Source organism: Apaloderma vittatum, unplaced genomic scaffold, assembly GCF_000703405.1.
Source record: "Apaloderma vittatum isolate BGI_N311 unplaced genomic scaffold, ASM70340v1 scaffold15065, whole genome shotgun sequence".
Taxonomy (NCBI): Eukaryota; Metazoa; Chordata; class Aves; order Trogoniformes; family Trogonidae; genus Apaloderma; species Apaloderma vittatum.
Window position 1 is genome coordinate 7,180 of NW_009715585.1, and position 15,514 is coordinate 22,693.

Here is a 15,514-nt window from a genome sequence, read left to right on the forward strand (position 1 = left end):
AAATGCTGAGTTTTACTATGTTACCCAATTTCTGTAAAACAACATGATGTGTATCAAAGAATATTATCTCACATTTAGATTAATCAGTTTTCAGGAGAGGTCCTAAGAGATGAAGTCTCATGCAATTCAGAGTAGGACCCTAGTTAAATTTCTACAAGTCCTTAATACTGGCATATATATTCAAAACAGTCATGCGTCTGTGCTAAGTACAGATTAGGTAACGCGCAGTTTGCCGGGACACTAACCTCGGGTGTTTGTACCTAAGCAGTAGTTACCTTACACCACCGGCACTCTCCAACTCAGCCCTCCTACCTAAGGTAGTAGCTCAAAGCTACTACTCAAGCTGCAAAATACTCACGTATCGTATCAGACCCATAATATGCTTCCACCAAAAACATTACCCCTGTATGAAGTGCACTACCAGTTCATTCTCTGTATCTGTGGACCTCATTTCTCATCCAAATGCCCTTGGTTCCTTTGATTATTCACAATACATTCAAGTAAACAAAAGGCACAGAAGTAGCATAATAAATGAAAAAGATCCTCCACTGATTATTTCATACAGGAAGAAAAGTCTTTTGATAGAAGAGAAGAAATATAGACATCTTAAAGTAAACAATCTTCCTTAAATAAAGGAAGTGTAGAGCAGCACTGTCTATTTGAAGTCTACATGTTGCAGAATGAACATTTTCCTCATTTCACACTAAATGGATGTAGTGACTTCATTCTTAATAATTATTAGCCAAACAAGTAAAACACTTCAAAATTCTTGCTCATGTTGGAATAGATTCCCGGGCCTCTCCAGATGCACACTGAAGAAACCAGAAATAACTCTGACAAAGGAGAACTCGAACCTGTAATTGTTAAATATCGTTGTCTGTTAAGTGAACTCTCCGTAAATCAAAATGGGCATCAGTACCTTCCTTGACATCTATAAACTTGAACTTCAATGGTGCTGAAAACTTGCAAACAGTATTCCTCGTGATCTCTGAATTTTTAATTTCAATTAGTAAAATTAACAGCAGTCATTTCTGAAGTAATTTGGTTTACATCAGTACAAAAATCTTATATACGTTTTTAGCTTCCGATATCCTACAAGGACTTTTACAGATGCCTTAGCACTAAACCTGCAGTTAGTCTCTTGTTAGTAAAGTTACCAGAGGTAGATGTTTCCTCAAGACAGACTGAGGGCAGAACACCAAGATGTTCGTCTCCTTTCCCGTTCACCCTGTCCACAGGGCAGAACCTGCTCCCAAGGACCGAGCCTGCTGGCTCTGGCAAGCACGGGACCACAGCACAGAGCTGGCAGCATCCTCCTGCCTTCCCCGAGGCTGACCCAGAGCTTGACCAGGGGATCTGTGGGGAGAAAATCCATCCATTCGTCTCTCCCCAACCCCCTCAGTCCTCATCTCACTTTCCTGCCACAACTCACACTCCCAGAGGAGGGTCAGGCTGGGAACTGAGTGCTAAGGTGGTAAAAGCAGGTGATAGTAAAAGGGGAAAGGGGCAAAAGAATGCTAGAAGCCTCTCCCTGCAACTCCTAGTAAGCTTGCAGCTGCTCGCACACAAACTTACTCACTCGCAGTACTGGGATTTGTCATCAGTACTTTGTTTTACATGCAGCAACTTGGTAATATTCGAAACACCCATCCAATGGTACACAAAGATCAGCATTTACAGTTTAGTTCTTTGTAATGAATAATTTAATATCACATGGCCCAAGCAACTTCTATTAAAGCCTCATTCTGATTTAATTTTTTTCTAATCCAGGGATTTAACTTAAGCCGTTCTAACTCGTCCAGGTTTGAGGAAAATAACTTTTTACATAATTCAGACTCGTTACAACAAACCTTTGCTAGTAGAAACCTTTACAGCTTCTACTAGGACTGTGATTAACATAGTTTATATTATTTTCATAGCATTAAGTTTACATTTGATTTTTCAGAAATTTACTAGTATTAGCGACTAAATCCAAAGACAGTTTTAAATATTGCAAACTAAAACGACAACAGGTCTTTGTTGTGTGTTAAGATTTTCTCATTTGAATTTCAAAATCATAGTCGTTAAAAGCAAGCTTACCTGGCCACTGAAAACAGTCAAGGTGCGTGATTAATGAGCCTGTGGTTGCACATCACTTACAAAGGACGTCAACTTCAGAAGCTCCCCCCTTTAAATCCTGACTGTTGTCCGCTTGCTGACCGCTATCATGTATTGCTCAACGTGTCAGCAGTCAGGGAACTGAACCAAGAACAAACATCTCTTCCCATCCCACCTCCTGCTTGTTTTTCTACTTCCTCATACACTGAGCCACACAAACAGCTCTGCCAGCGTTTAGACAGCAGTCCAGAACAGGAATGAAGGGGCTAAAGCAGCTTCATCATACGTAAGCAGCACTTCAGATGAAGATGAAACCACAGTATATTAGATAGTCAACCTCACACAACAATCCAGGTTTACTTCTACAGAACCAATAGTTTTCTGCATCAAAAAATATAAAATCAAGTACCTTTAAAAGAAAGCTCACAGCTATCTCTTAACTATCCTTCATTTTAGACATTTATCAATTGTCTTCCATCTTTGTGAAGTATTTACAGTGAAGTGAAGAATTAACTGAAGTTAGTCAACTTACATAATTATGAACTTCTTGTATTTACTCTTTCCTTCCTTTTAATCGAACCGCAGTGCTTGGTAGATGGAGAGGTATCAAATGTATTCCATATTAAACCAAGGTAAAACACATATGGCATCCTTACTTAACAGGAAGTACACCAGTGTCATTTCAAAGTGTTATTATAGTTCCATCTTCTTCTAATGACTTATGATCCGGCTCTTGTACTTCATATTCCATGCTAATGCTGCCTGCGGAATGGTTCAAGTTCATCTCACTGGAAGGAAGGAATCCATTCTGTGTCGACTCATGAAGGAGTTCAATTTGTGTCAGTGATTCTAGGCTTCCACTGGCAGGCGTGGCTTTCGGAATCTGCTGTGGCTCACCACTGTCTTCAATAATAATGTCCTCCTCATCGCTCTCCTCCTCCCCTTGCAAGAAATTTGATAAAATATTCGGTGTGCTACTTGGAAGGCTAGATTCAGTCGACTGACCGGAGCTGCCCGAAGTCCGACTGTTCCTCACAACATTATTTCTCTGGTTGGCTGGTCTTACCGTAATGATCAGGTTGCGGCTGTTTGCAATCATCATGTCTGTGACCTGATCGAGGCTTTTTCCTGAAACCTCTATTCCATTCACCTCCAGTACTTCATCATTGACAGCCAGTAAGCCTGTGCTTTGAGCCAGACCTCCAGGGACAAGCCTAGATATGAAAATCCCCGGAACCTTCTCTAATCCATGTGGTGTTACTCTGACACTGGAGCCATCGCGTATATAGAATCCAAGGGGTTTGTCGGTTCCGTATTTGTAAAGTCGCACCCTACGATGGGTTTCTGGGAGAATATCTACATCTATAATAGAAGATACTGGTCTGAAGTCTTGCGGCATGCTAATGACAATGTGTGGTTTCTTCTTGTGATTATCCGGACGTAACACGTTTGATAAGACATTTTTCTTCCTTGTCATAGTATCCGTACCAAAGGCACTGTAGTCTGCATCTTCTGTAAGACATAGCACATGGTCGATTAGATCACTTTATAGCTGGGCTGTATCACATTGCTATCACGTTAGGTTAGCAGAAAGAAATAGCTAATCTAAGGCTTCTGCCTTGCTATAGTAGAAACATCTCCCCACACACATGAAACAGGAGCTTTAATGTTATGAGACTCCAAGATTCTAATATTTTGGCTTCCTTCTACCAAAGGAAAGACAGTGAACAAGAAAATGAAAGCTAGCAGCAGTAGGGACACAAAGAATTGTATTCTAGATGCTTGACAGAAAGGTTGGAATGGGAAGAGCAAGTACATTCCTAGAAATATTTCACTTTTAGTCAGAGTAATTCCACTTGTGAGTTTTCTCTCCTCAGGTTTCAGATCATTGGAAAAGAAAGAATGAAAAAGGGAAAGCAGCCAGTGTGCCTATTATTGCCTAGTTCCTGGAAGCCAGCCAAGTGACCTGGATTCAAACTCCAGAAAGCTTATTCCATTCTGCACTCTCTTCCCTGCCCCCACACGCTGTAGGTAAAATGGCTGTGGAGCAGAAACAAAGAGATCTTGCACACAAATACTTCAAGCAAAACCGTTCACACAAGCAATGCTCTAACTGCCACAACTTGATACAGAAGTGTGCAAAGTGCTTACGCAAGTCATACAAATACTTCTAACAGAAGAGAAAACATGTTCTGCAGAAGCAATTCTGATGTCTCAAATGCCTATTCACCTAAGGAAGATTCCATTTTTCTTTTTAACACATGATAACTCTCCAAAAACAATGAGTCAAAACATGTTCAGATCCAAGTTTCCTTGGACTTACATTTGTAGTTTTGCAACACTGCATAGATTCTTTCTTCCCCTGCAGTGGATAAAAAGATAATCAAGCAGCACTGGTTCACACTAACCCTGGGACTCAGAGAAGTTTGAATCTCTTTGTATTATCACGTTAAGATGCCATTGGTACAGCCAAGAAAGTCAAAGTGCTATACACTTCAGTCTGTGAATCGAAATAACTATGGAAATACTACGCTAGTGTGAAATTTCAAGAGAGCTGATTAAAAAAAAAAAGTTCCTAGCGAGAGTTGCTAAGTCTAAAGATTTTTTTCTCCCTAGTCTAAGATGAAGATATAGGGACATGTACAGTTATATGTGGACTTTTCAGATGCTTTAAGCAATATAGAACTGTGAAAAGTATTTCTGAAGCAATAGTCTAATGCTATTCCAACAGATAATACTAACCCATCCCTTCCAGAGACATTAGAGCTGCTGAAAACGAGAAGAGTTTTTTAAAGAATGATTAGTCTACTAAGACAAAGGACAACAGGAAAAGTAAATTTGAAGGACAACAAGAAAAAAAGAAATAAATCTAAATTAGCTCACAAAACCCACTAAAACCAAAGGGACTCACTATAAACTCATACCTTGCGTGTACAAAACAGTAACAAAATAGTTCACCAACATTGTTAAAAGATGTGTTTCCTGATGATGGTTTCATCTGTATTTCCTCTTTTTTTGTTTCCTCTTTTTTTTGTTTAAAAAAACAATCACACCTTAAAGAAGGCAAAGCTGTTTGCTAAAGACAGAATATCTTTTGCATTCAAGTCATTCAGCATTTTAATTCACACCAACAGTAATGATTTCTGAAGACAGCCAGGTCTACGCAGTCATCCTACACTCAGGAATCACTTTTGTGACAAACTGCAGTTACTTCAGGAGGGCATAGATGCCTCTTAAAGGGCCCCACGGGTCCCAGTGGGCAAGCACAATGTGATTCTGTAGCGTGCTGCAGCAGCAATGCCAAACTGGATCCTTGGGCTGCTTCCACATGAGGGAGAGAAAGATGTGACCAACCCAGTACTGGGCACCTGTCAGGCTGCACCTGGAGCCCTGTGTCCAGCTCTGGTCCTCACCATTCCTGAAAGATATAGACAGACTCGAGAGGGTCCAAACGAAGGTGACAAAAGTGATCAAACGGCTGGAGAATCCACCCTTGGAGGAAAGACTGGAGGAGACAGGTCTTTTCTCGCTGGAGGAGAAAAGGCTCAGAAGAGAGGTTTCATCTCCATATAATAAAGTCTTGGGATATCTAACTGAATGAAGGTCAGCCATCAGAATCCCTGTACAACACTGGTGACAAGTAACAGCATGATTTTTCAGACAACATGGAGCACTTCTTTAATGTTTGCTTAAAATTTATGATCAAAGAAAAAAGTGTGAGAAATTTTGCCCTTATCTCTACTGACAACCCATCCAACCAGTTTTAGGTTAGACATCTGGTCATTACACTGGGAGGATTTGCAATTCAATGAGTTGCAATAGCATCTCTTTTTTTTATTTGGAACTACAATCACTTACAAAACAACTTGGAAAGAGCAATTGTGAAATGAGATACTAGACAGAAGGGCCTTGCTTTAAATATCTTTTACTGTCCAATACAAAGTAACAGAACAACAGCAAGAAAGCAATAGTAGAGGTGTAGATTTTAGATAATAGACAATTGTGACTTGAATATTAGAATTAAGAATGTTAATGAGTACAAAGGTCCATTTTTTTAGGTCATGCCTTTCCCTCTCCCCCACCAGCAGCTGTTATGCTCTTAGTGATCTCAAAACACACGTAAAAACTTTTCTGGGCAGCACGTGCCTAACTAGTGCAGATCTCTGATACTTTAGAACTCTGGCTTTAAGGCTGCACAGTCAACAGCAAATTCAACAAGATCAAAGTATTCCAAGGACCAGAGACATATGCATGGACAAGAAGTGTCATTTTGCATCATTTCAAAAGCTTGACTTTTTTAGTTTGCAGTGGTGACACAGGCATTTAACATCGCATTGCCCCACAAGAGCTCGGTTCTTTGGGAAGTTCTCCAAAAACACAATGAGTAAGTCGGACGCATTTTAACTGATTAGTTCCGTGTTGTCCAGACCTTAAGACAAATGCCTTTTTTTTTTTTTAAGAACAAAAAGAAAAAAGGGTCAGCTTATCTAAAGAAAATAGATTAATTGCATGTTCACAATCTACTTGTGCTAGAGTGCAACTTGTAGGTGAAAACTCTGGGATATAGGAACTAAGATACTGGCACCAGTGAAGGACTAGTTTTCTGCTGCTTTTACTACAAGAGTTGGTTTAGAAACAGCACACAGGAAAGCAGTGTTTTAAAACACCGTCAGCACTGACCTTTTCACTCTTTCACATGCATTGCAACATTCAAAGGTATTAAGTTCTGGGGTTCTTCTTAAAGTGCACGCATTCAGATTCTTGTAAAAGAACCAGAGCATCTGGTATTTTACACACTCTGTCATATCAAACGTGTATCATATCCAACATCCCCAGCTTGCCACAGTAGCCTCTAAGGGTTCTTGGCTGTCTTAGTCAGCCACAGATCAGGATCCCCGGAGCCTGCCCTGACACTCAGCCTTCTGTGCCTACATGCTAAGTCTGACCCGTTTTAGATAGGCTAACACAGACACATTTATTACAGCCAAGAAATAGATTTACCATGTCCTGCAAAGGATAAGAACTTTAGTCCTAGATCTAACAAGATGAATATTCACAACTTGCTTCCCCAACACAAAATGACTTCACAAAAATCACCACCCAACCTGCCTTCCCAGAACCAGCTGATAAGGCTTAAAACTTCTGTCCAAATAAAATTTTTCAGTTAGTAAAGAAACATGGATACAGTTCTAAAAGGATGGGCTTTGAAAGAATTATGTAAATATAACTGTATATGAAGTAACAGATTCAAAAGTGTTTTTAAAATAAAAACTAAGATCAGAAAAACATTCATTGGAAGAGTTACGAACTTTACAAGCCTCTTTCATAACACAAATACACAATCAGAAATCTTAGCACTGAGACTAAAGTCACATGACATTGTTGGAATAAAAGCATCCCAATATTGCAAGACATACATCAAAACATTTAATAAACTACAAAGCATCATAGGGTAGTTTTTCCTGCATTGTAACTAGTCCTAGTAGTCTAATAATTCAAAACTAGCACAAATCTTAAAATACACAATTAAAGTTACAAATTTTATGAAGAAAAGAAACAGTGAAAGCTTGATGAAAACTCATCTTTCCAAATCTCAGCCAAACAGCATGACTCTGTTTAACCTCTCTTCCACTGCTAAACAAATTTTCTAAAGCAATATTCTTGAGTACAAAGGCAACTTTGTTCTGGCACCTAGCTAATCAGTTTAAAGCTGCAATGGAAAATATTTTGGCATAAAGCCAAAGGACAAGGTGTTAACTAAAGATAGCGTTAAGGAGAATGTCCACAGAGAGCAAGAATGATTTTTCCCCCAGTGGTTTAGAGCTCAAGGTGGCACCAATGTGTACGTACTTCTTAAACGAAATTTAAAACAAAAGCCTGAGAATGACAAATCTTGTTTCAATTTAACATTTTCAAGACATACTTAAAATACTTTCTGATGTATTTGCAAAGCAACGTAGAATTATTAAGAATTCATTTTTCAAAATCCCCAGATTGAATATACGTGCAGTACGGCATTTTTTTAAAATAAGGTCCAACAAATCTTAAGCCTTATTTAGTCAAACGTTATAACAAAGGATGGGTTTAGGAGACTAACTTGTTTTTAGGAAGAAGACTTGGAATAGTTAGGATAATCCATACCCTAAGAACTGTTTAAAAAAGCCTACTCCTCTTTTCACCAAAATAAAGTTTTCTGTGAAAAAGTCTCTCAAGGGGCACAAAAGAATTAACCAAAGAACCCACTTTTTACTATATACAACCATGTAAGCGCAGAACCTGAGGAGTTGTATATTGGAATTTAAAATCCCACAAGTGAGTGAAAAATATCTCTTGTTAAGTCACCATCTCTATTATTCTTGTATTTACAATGCAAAGTCCCACACATCAAGCTTCCCCTTCAGGGCCTGTGTGGACTCTGTCCCTCCCCATCATTTTATCTTCCACAAGACTTTTCTCACAGACAGAGCGACTCCCATACATCTGGATTTAATCATGGTACATTGGTTTAACCTTTAAATTCCAGATGTCAACAGTACCTGTTAATCTGTTAAAGTGCAGAATGAAATACCAATAAGCGTATGTTTTCCACAAACTGACAGCTGTTCTTGACTTCTGCAATACCAAGCTCCAGTTAGATTTAGTACTGGAGCAGTTTACAATATTTTAAAGTAATTTAGTTGAATACAATCAGAAGAGGCTAAGTGGAATAATGTGATTTGATTTCACTACAGGATCTCTAGGTTTCTTACCACATTAATACACATAAATGTTTAGGACAGGCGACTTCCTAGCTTTCATAAACTAGGAGTCAAAAATAAAACTGAAGAGGAAAAGAGTGCTTCCTGACATAAAATTTCTGAAATTTTGAAGTCACATTATCACAATTGTCACTTATTAATAAACATTACAAAAGCATCTTGTTGCTCCCATTTCAACCCTTTAAGGAGTTAATATTTACCCTAGATTTTACCATAGTCTGCTCATAACTCATTTTAACTTTCCACAAATTACATATAACTTCTAAATAGGTAAGAAAATATAATAAAATTGCTTGTATTTTAAGACTGCAAAAACTTTCTCCCTTCCCCACAATGGCTTTTTGCTGAAGATCTTAAATTACCAACTCGTACTGCTGGAAATCCCACAGAAATTTTTCAGATGATTTACAAAAAAAAAGAAAAAAAAGAAAAATGTATCAAGGCCACAAGAAGCTTTGCAGGTGGAAAACTAACTCATGTCACTTACTAGTTACAGTTCCAACCCAGCACAGATCAAAGCTGCCCCACCAATAGCAGGTATTTATTTAGACATTTGATTTTCAAATTCAGAAGTACACCCAAAAAATATCTGTGCAACTTGATGAATTTATCCCACCTTAACAAATTATGCTGCACAAATTATGACACATCTCCAATACCGGCAATTCAAATTTTATGACAGGCAATTTATCACAAATAAAATATGGAATCAAGTTATTCTCTTATTTTCCATCAAGCAAATCTCTGTTCTGTAAGGCAAAGAAGCTGATGGAATCAAAGCCTCGATTTAAACAACAGAAGTGACCGACGTGGTCACAACTAATTCAGAACAGAGCACAGTGCTGGAAGAGCTGCACTTGGATGCCACCCTGGGTTCTTTACTCATAAAAACTCTGTAGCCAGCAGACTCTAGTCTCAAAGGGAAGGTGACGACAACTGATGTTTTCTATCTATCTTTTCCTGCTAATCAACTCTTGACATGATAAACTTAAGTGGGTTAATCTTATTTCTAATTCCGTGCATTATACCAATTCTATTATAAATTCCTCACACCAGAGTAGCAAGAATTAATCCATCACACTTTAAATAAAGGTACAGAGAAGGTGTAGGGTGTTACAAATGTAACACTAGTAAGTCAGCATTAAACATGTAACACCAGTAACAATCTAAAACCATATGGTGTTAAAATATAAACTCAATAATCCCAGTCTGACAAAGTGGCTTATCTGTTCTCGTCATATGGTTACTGTAGGAGATTAAAAGGAATCATAGACCTTTCCTATCTCTAGGTTCTATTAAAGCAAACAGTTTATTCCTTTGACAGTTCAGAACAGAAAGCATAGACCTTCCTAGACTATACTACCTGCAATATAAACCAAACATTTTGCCAGCAACACAGCCGCTGGAACACAGCCACACTGGTTTTGAATGTCGATTTTTTGTCATGTTGTTACAGAGCTTATTCATTTTTTGGAGTAGGGAAGTTGATAAAAATTTCTGATGCGTTCAAGTAATTTTAAGGAAAGTAAGTCCGTCTTAGCAACAACCAGAACCAGTGCACATCTTGAGATAAGATGGCTAAGCAAGAAGCAGCCTGCTATTCACAGATCAGTTACCTGCCTTAATACGACAGAAACTGCACATACATGTTCATATAGACACACACTCACACCTGCCAAGTAAGCAGAAAACCAAAAAGTGCAGATATTGGGTTCAGTTCTCCAGATTTAAACAATTTCAAACACCATATGTTTATCCAGACAAAAACAAATACAAATTCAAGTTTGATGATTATTCTTTTCCTTCAAGAACAAAAGTAGACACTAGAAAGGCTACCAGAACTTGGTGCCTAGAAGACATGCTGTTTTCAAAGGCAAACCAAGAAATTGAGCAGCGCTCACATTTGATGTTTGCTAAGTGAAATAAGCTTGTAATTTTGAAAGCTTTCGAATGTTTTATTAGGAAAGCATGATGAAGTAGCATATTACAAAGTTAGTCTTTAATTTATACTGACATTTAATACGCCATGTAATAAGACTTTCAAGATTCCTTTCCATCCTGTCATAGTCTCTCTTCTTGTCTGATAAAGATCAGAATTTTAAGTGAAAGGCATCCAACACTCAGAGCAGTAAGCTCTATGGGTTTCAAGTCTATTTTCGTTTGCCTACATAAAACCAGAATGGAAGCAGTTGCTAGACATTTAACTTGACTTTATCTAACCAAATTAAATACAAGCAAAAAAGCGCAAAGTACAAATAGGTTGCCTGAAGAAGCTCTTCAAAGAGAGATGAGTGGTGAATACTTTTCGTGATCCGTAATTATTACAGAATTCAACATGACGAAATAGGACTGAAGGGTTCTTTTCCTCCATACATTACACTGTTTACTGCAACACTGTGTAACTGGATAAACAGGTGATTCACAGACTTAAAATGCACTTACCTTTTCTCTGAATGAAAATCCTGAGTAGAGGATTGGCTGTGGAAACTGCTTTATGATAATTGTCATCATTATTGATAGGCAGCAGGTCTCCATGAATGTCTGTATATCCCACTAGAACATCCACATTTGGTATCTTGTGCACATGCTGCAATAATCCATAAAATTCCTCAAACTTTCCAGGTTTGGATCTTTCCAGAGAAAATCGTCGAAATTCTGCTCCAAACTACAACAAAAATATATCTTGCATCATTAATATGGAAATCTAGCATCCTCAAGCAATAGAATGACCTAAATGTTAAATCAGAAATGTTACAGAATTAGAAGTGCACTCAAACCTACAAGCAGTAATTCAGAAATGGCATAAAAAGGTCAGTGTAAACTGTTGTAGTTCCCTCCCAGTTAAAACTATTTTTGATCTTGACAAGACACATGCTCTTCATAGAATCACAGAATGTTAGGGGTTGGAAGGGACCTCAAATGTGCAAAAGGTGTTTTCATTTTTCTGTTTAGGTCAAAGCATTCACTAATATGAGAGCTCCGCATTAAAGTGTCAAACTACTGCAAGGATAACTGCAGATTCCTACATGTTTATGAAACAGTCACGCTCTCAGTAAGGGACGGAATTCACAACCCGCACTGATGTCAGTGGCCTAAAAACAAGATTATGATTAACTTCCTATGGTATGTGACTACATGAAAATTTTTCAAAAAAATTTCAAGTGCACTTTAGAATGGCACGTGTAGATTGTTATTTATGTACCTATGGCTAACCTATGCAAGGCTGAGCGATTTGCAGATTCCCAGTTTTTTGGACAAGAAATGAAAAAGCCACTTTCACCTGCAGACTACAAAGAACGGCTGCTGCTTTTCAATACAAACTATGTGCAGTAAAGCTTTAGCAAGCTGATGTCAAGTCAATTCTGCTCTTATGTCGAGAGGTATGAAGGAGACAATCAGCCACTACTCCTTAAGAGCATTCAGAGGATTTGCCTGCATGATAAGGCTTAAATCTCAATTGCATAGTCTTTCAAAATGTGGTGGTAACCATTGTATAAGTGAGACAAGGTTCAGAAGATATGCAAAGAAACATTTATATCACTGGCACTGTGCTTCCAGGGCCAGGACCTGCTTTTAGTCAATATGATCAGTAAACAAAAAACATTCAGCTCCCTCATCCACCCAAGCTTCAGTCTCCTCTGTGACAAGCGCTTACTAAAAGCAATGCCAGCGATGACTCAGTGGTGATAGGCACAAGACTAATCTGAGTGCAAATAAAAGATTTTATGTAGACTAGACAAATTGTAATTTTAGCATGCATAACTGGTAAAATTAGTGTTCTGACCAACACAAGCAAGACCCAAAGCAAACACAATATTGGATAAATACTAGTCCAAACCCTCCACAACAGGCACACACAACATACCAAAGGAACTGGGAGAGTAGCAGCCAGGATACTACTAAAAGCAGACCAGTTTGTCTATGAATTAAAAGGGTAACAAACTATTCTTTAAAAAAAACAGAAGTCTGTGGCAATTTTCTGTGAATCCTATTGCTGACCTACCACGAATACATAGACTTTAAATAATTTCTTTATCAAGTTTAGTTTTAAGCTGACCAGAAGGGCGCACGGAACAAAATACTCACTGACTGATAGTTTGAGCCTCGGTATCACATACTTGGATATACATGACACCGGGTAGATGTGAAAGTGCACATTACTAAGCCTCCAGAACAACCCTTACCTCACATCTGATTACAACCTTTCACAGAATAAAAGCTTTAGGAGTTGTCACAAAGGAAAAAAAATAAGCCGACAAAGACCCTGTAACAACACATTAACACCAGGCCAACTTCAATACAGCACAGCAAAGCAAGCTACACCTTCCAATGCCCCACCTTCCCCCAGAAGTTTCAAATAAAGGAATTCTCTGGGAATATGCTTCCTCTATAAATACTTCAGTTACAGGAACGTTAACTCACAATAAGGCAGACGGGATGATTCATGCCTGCTTACAAGGAAAACAAAAAAAAGCCTGCATGAAGAACTCCCATCACGTCAGAAGCGAAGTGCTTAATCATGACGTCAGTGAAAGACTTTATCCTGTGTCTCTCAAATATTTCTTCAGCTATGTCAAGTAGGAATGCCACAGCAATTGTCCACGCATTGCATCACCTTGAAGTGTTTGGCTTCGAAAGACTACATAGTTTAAACATAATTCAGTAATGTAAGGCTGTTGACTTCTAAAACTTGTATTAGAAGCCAACAGCCTTATAACTTAGTAGAAGTTTAGGGGATATAAAGGACTGGAGAGACTCGCTTAAGAAGAGAAGGCTTCTTGCCACCTGAGCTCTTTGCAAACACATGCATTACACTCCAAACTCACCCGGGAAAACAGTACAAGCGATGCAACATACTAGGAAGTTATTAGAGCTACTCACTTAAGATTTACTTATGAGAGACATTGAAGTCCTCTGTTGCACAGCACACCACCACCTGTACTGCAACAGTAGCAACAGAACATGAACTACATAACCATATCTGTCTTATTGGTATATTAGAATAATCTTTTTTTTGCAGAACAAAATCTAAGTCATAAGAGAGAGGTGAGGGGAAACCTGAATTTTATATCCAGAGAACTAGAGGTTTATTTGGGGGCTTTCATACCATCACCAGGAACTCTGGTTTCAGGTATAAAACTTTATTTTCTATTATGAGAGAAAGGGCTAACCAGAATTAATAAATCGTGGGGGTTCCCCAGGGTAAGTTCAGACCAGTTACCCAAACTGAATGAACTATACTAACAAGAGGATTTTGCTCATATAACTGCAACCACAGTTGTGCTGTGCTGGCACAGCTTTGTCAGTTGGGACATGCTTATTGATTTGGAGCATCTAAATAAAGATTTGTACGTTGCTGATAAGCCTTCAGAGCCTAGACCACTCCGCAGTAATGGTCCTCTTCAAATTCCACACAAGTCTTTCTTCTTTCTCTTCTGAATTTATTGTTTTCATAAAAGGAAGACAGCTCCTATGCTATACTAAATCAAGTTGCTGCTAAATAATGCATTAGTAATAAGTAGTTCTAGGAATGCCCTGAAACCTGCTTCATAATATGCACTTAAGATATAGCCCCTATTCATTAGAATTTCTACACTTCTCCACACAAACACCAAGGAACACATAACATAAGTTACCCCTAGATATATTACTCAATCAAGGAAACACAGTGAGGGGAACAGTAAGCTTAGCATGCTCAACTAGTACTTGAAATCATAGCTATCAGCTGCTCCTGTGCTTTCTTATTTTGTCCACATGAAAGTTAATTTAACACTTCAAAGAAATCATGAACATCATTCAAGCCCTAGAAATCAACTATACGTTTTCTAGAAGTTTCAGCACTATGTTATCCTTAAAAAACCCCACACAACACAAGTACTGACTGCTTCACCTCCGCTGCTGCTCTAACTTTATTAATAGGAAAAGAAGCTACAGAATATAGACAACATACTGTAAACCAGTTTAAGAAAAAGCCTTCAAGAAATATGTAAAAAAATCACATTCCCATGTCAATGCTCTTGCAATTTGCCTAGGCAACAAAAAGGAGGTTCTAACTCAAACTACACACGTTTACCTGGTAGCTTGACAATGCACCTAATTGCTGCACATCCAACACTTTTACAATTCTTAACTGCAGAATGACGTCTCTGCAAAATATTACAACTATAAACCAAAACAAAAACATAATTTATTTCAGAATATCAAAATTCTGCCAACAAGATTTTGTCTAAACATCACAGTAACACTTAAAAAACCTAACAATAACCTATGAGATAATTTACAGAATTGTGCAAAGGCTTGACAAGAAGAACTGTTGGTATGAGCCATAACATACAGATATACACTTAGAAGACAACTGTTAGCATAAAACAGACAACCACGAAAAGACTGCACGCTCTCCTTTAAGATAAGTCAGTCAGGATTTACCTCTACCAAGTAATATGTTCTACACCACCAAAAAAAAAAAGTACAGAAATATACAGTCATTAAGATTAAAAAAAAATTGTACAGAAGCTGGAACTTAAACAAATGTACTCTTTTTCTAATTGAGACGAAGAACAGTTTTTGGAGTTTGAAACTCTCTTTTGGCCCAGATATCCCAAACTTTCCCCGAACATTTACTTCTCTGTGCGTTTTTCAGCCCATGCAGAACCTAAGGG

General features: G+C 38.2%; 1 protein-coding gene across 1 annotated transcript; it reads right to left on the reverse strand.

Annotated features, from left to right (window-relative positions):
• Positions 1-2,551: 2,551 nt before the first annotated feature.
• PARD6B (par-6 family cell polarity regulator beta) lies at positions 2,552-15,017 on the reverse strand (the record flags this gene model as incomplete). The annotated part of the gene is made up of 3 exons (XM_009869216.1): positions 2,552-3,609; positions 11,298-11,520; positions 14,929-15,017. Coding segments are annotated over 3 exons (1,142 nt in total), but the record flags the coding sequence as incomplete, so codon positions are not given.
• Between the last annotated feature and the right edge of the window lie 497 nt (positions 15,018-15,514).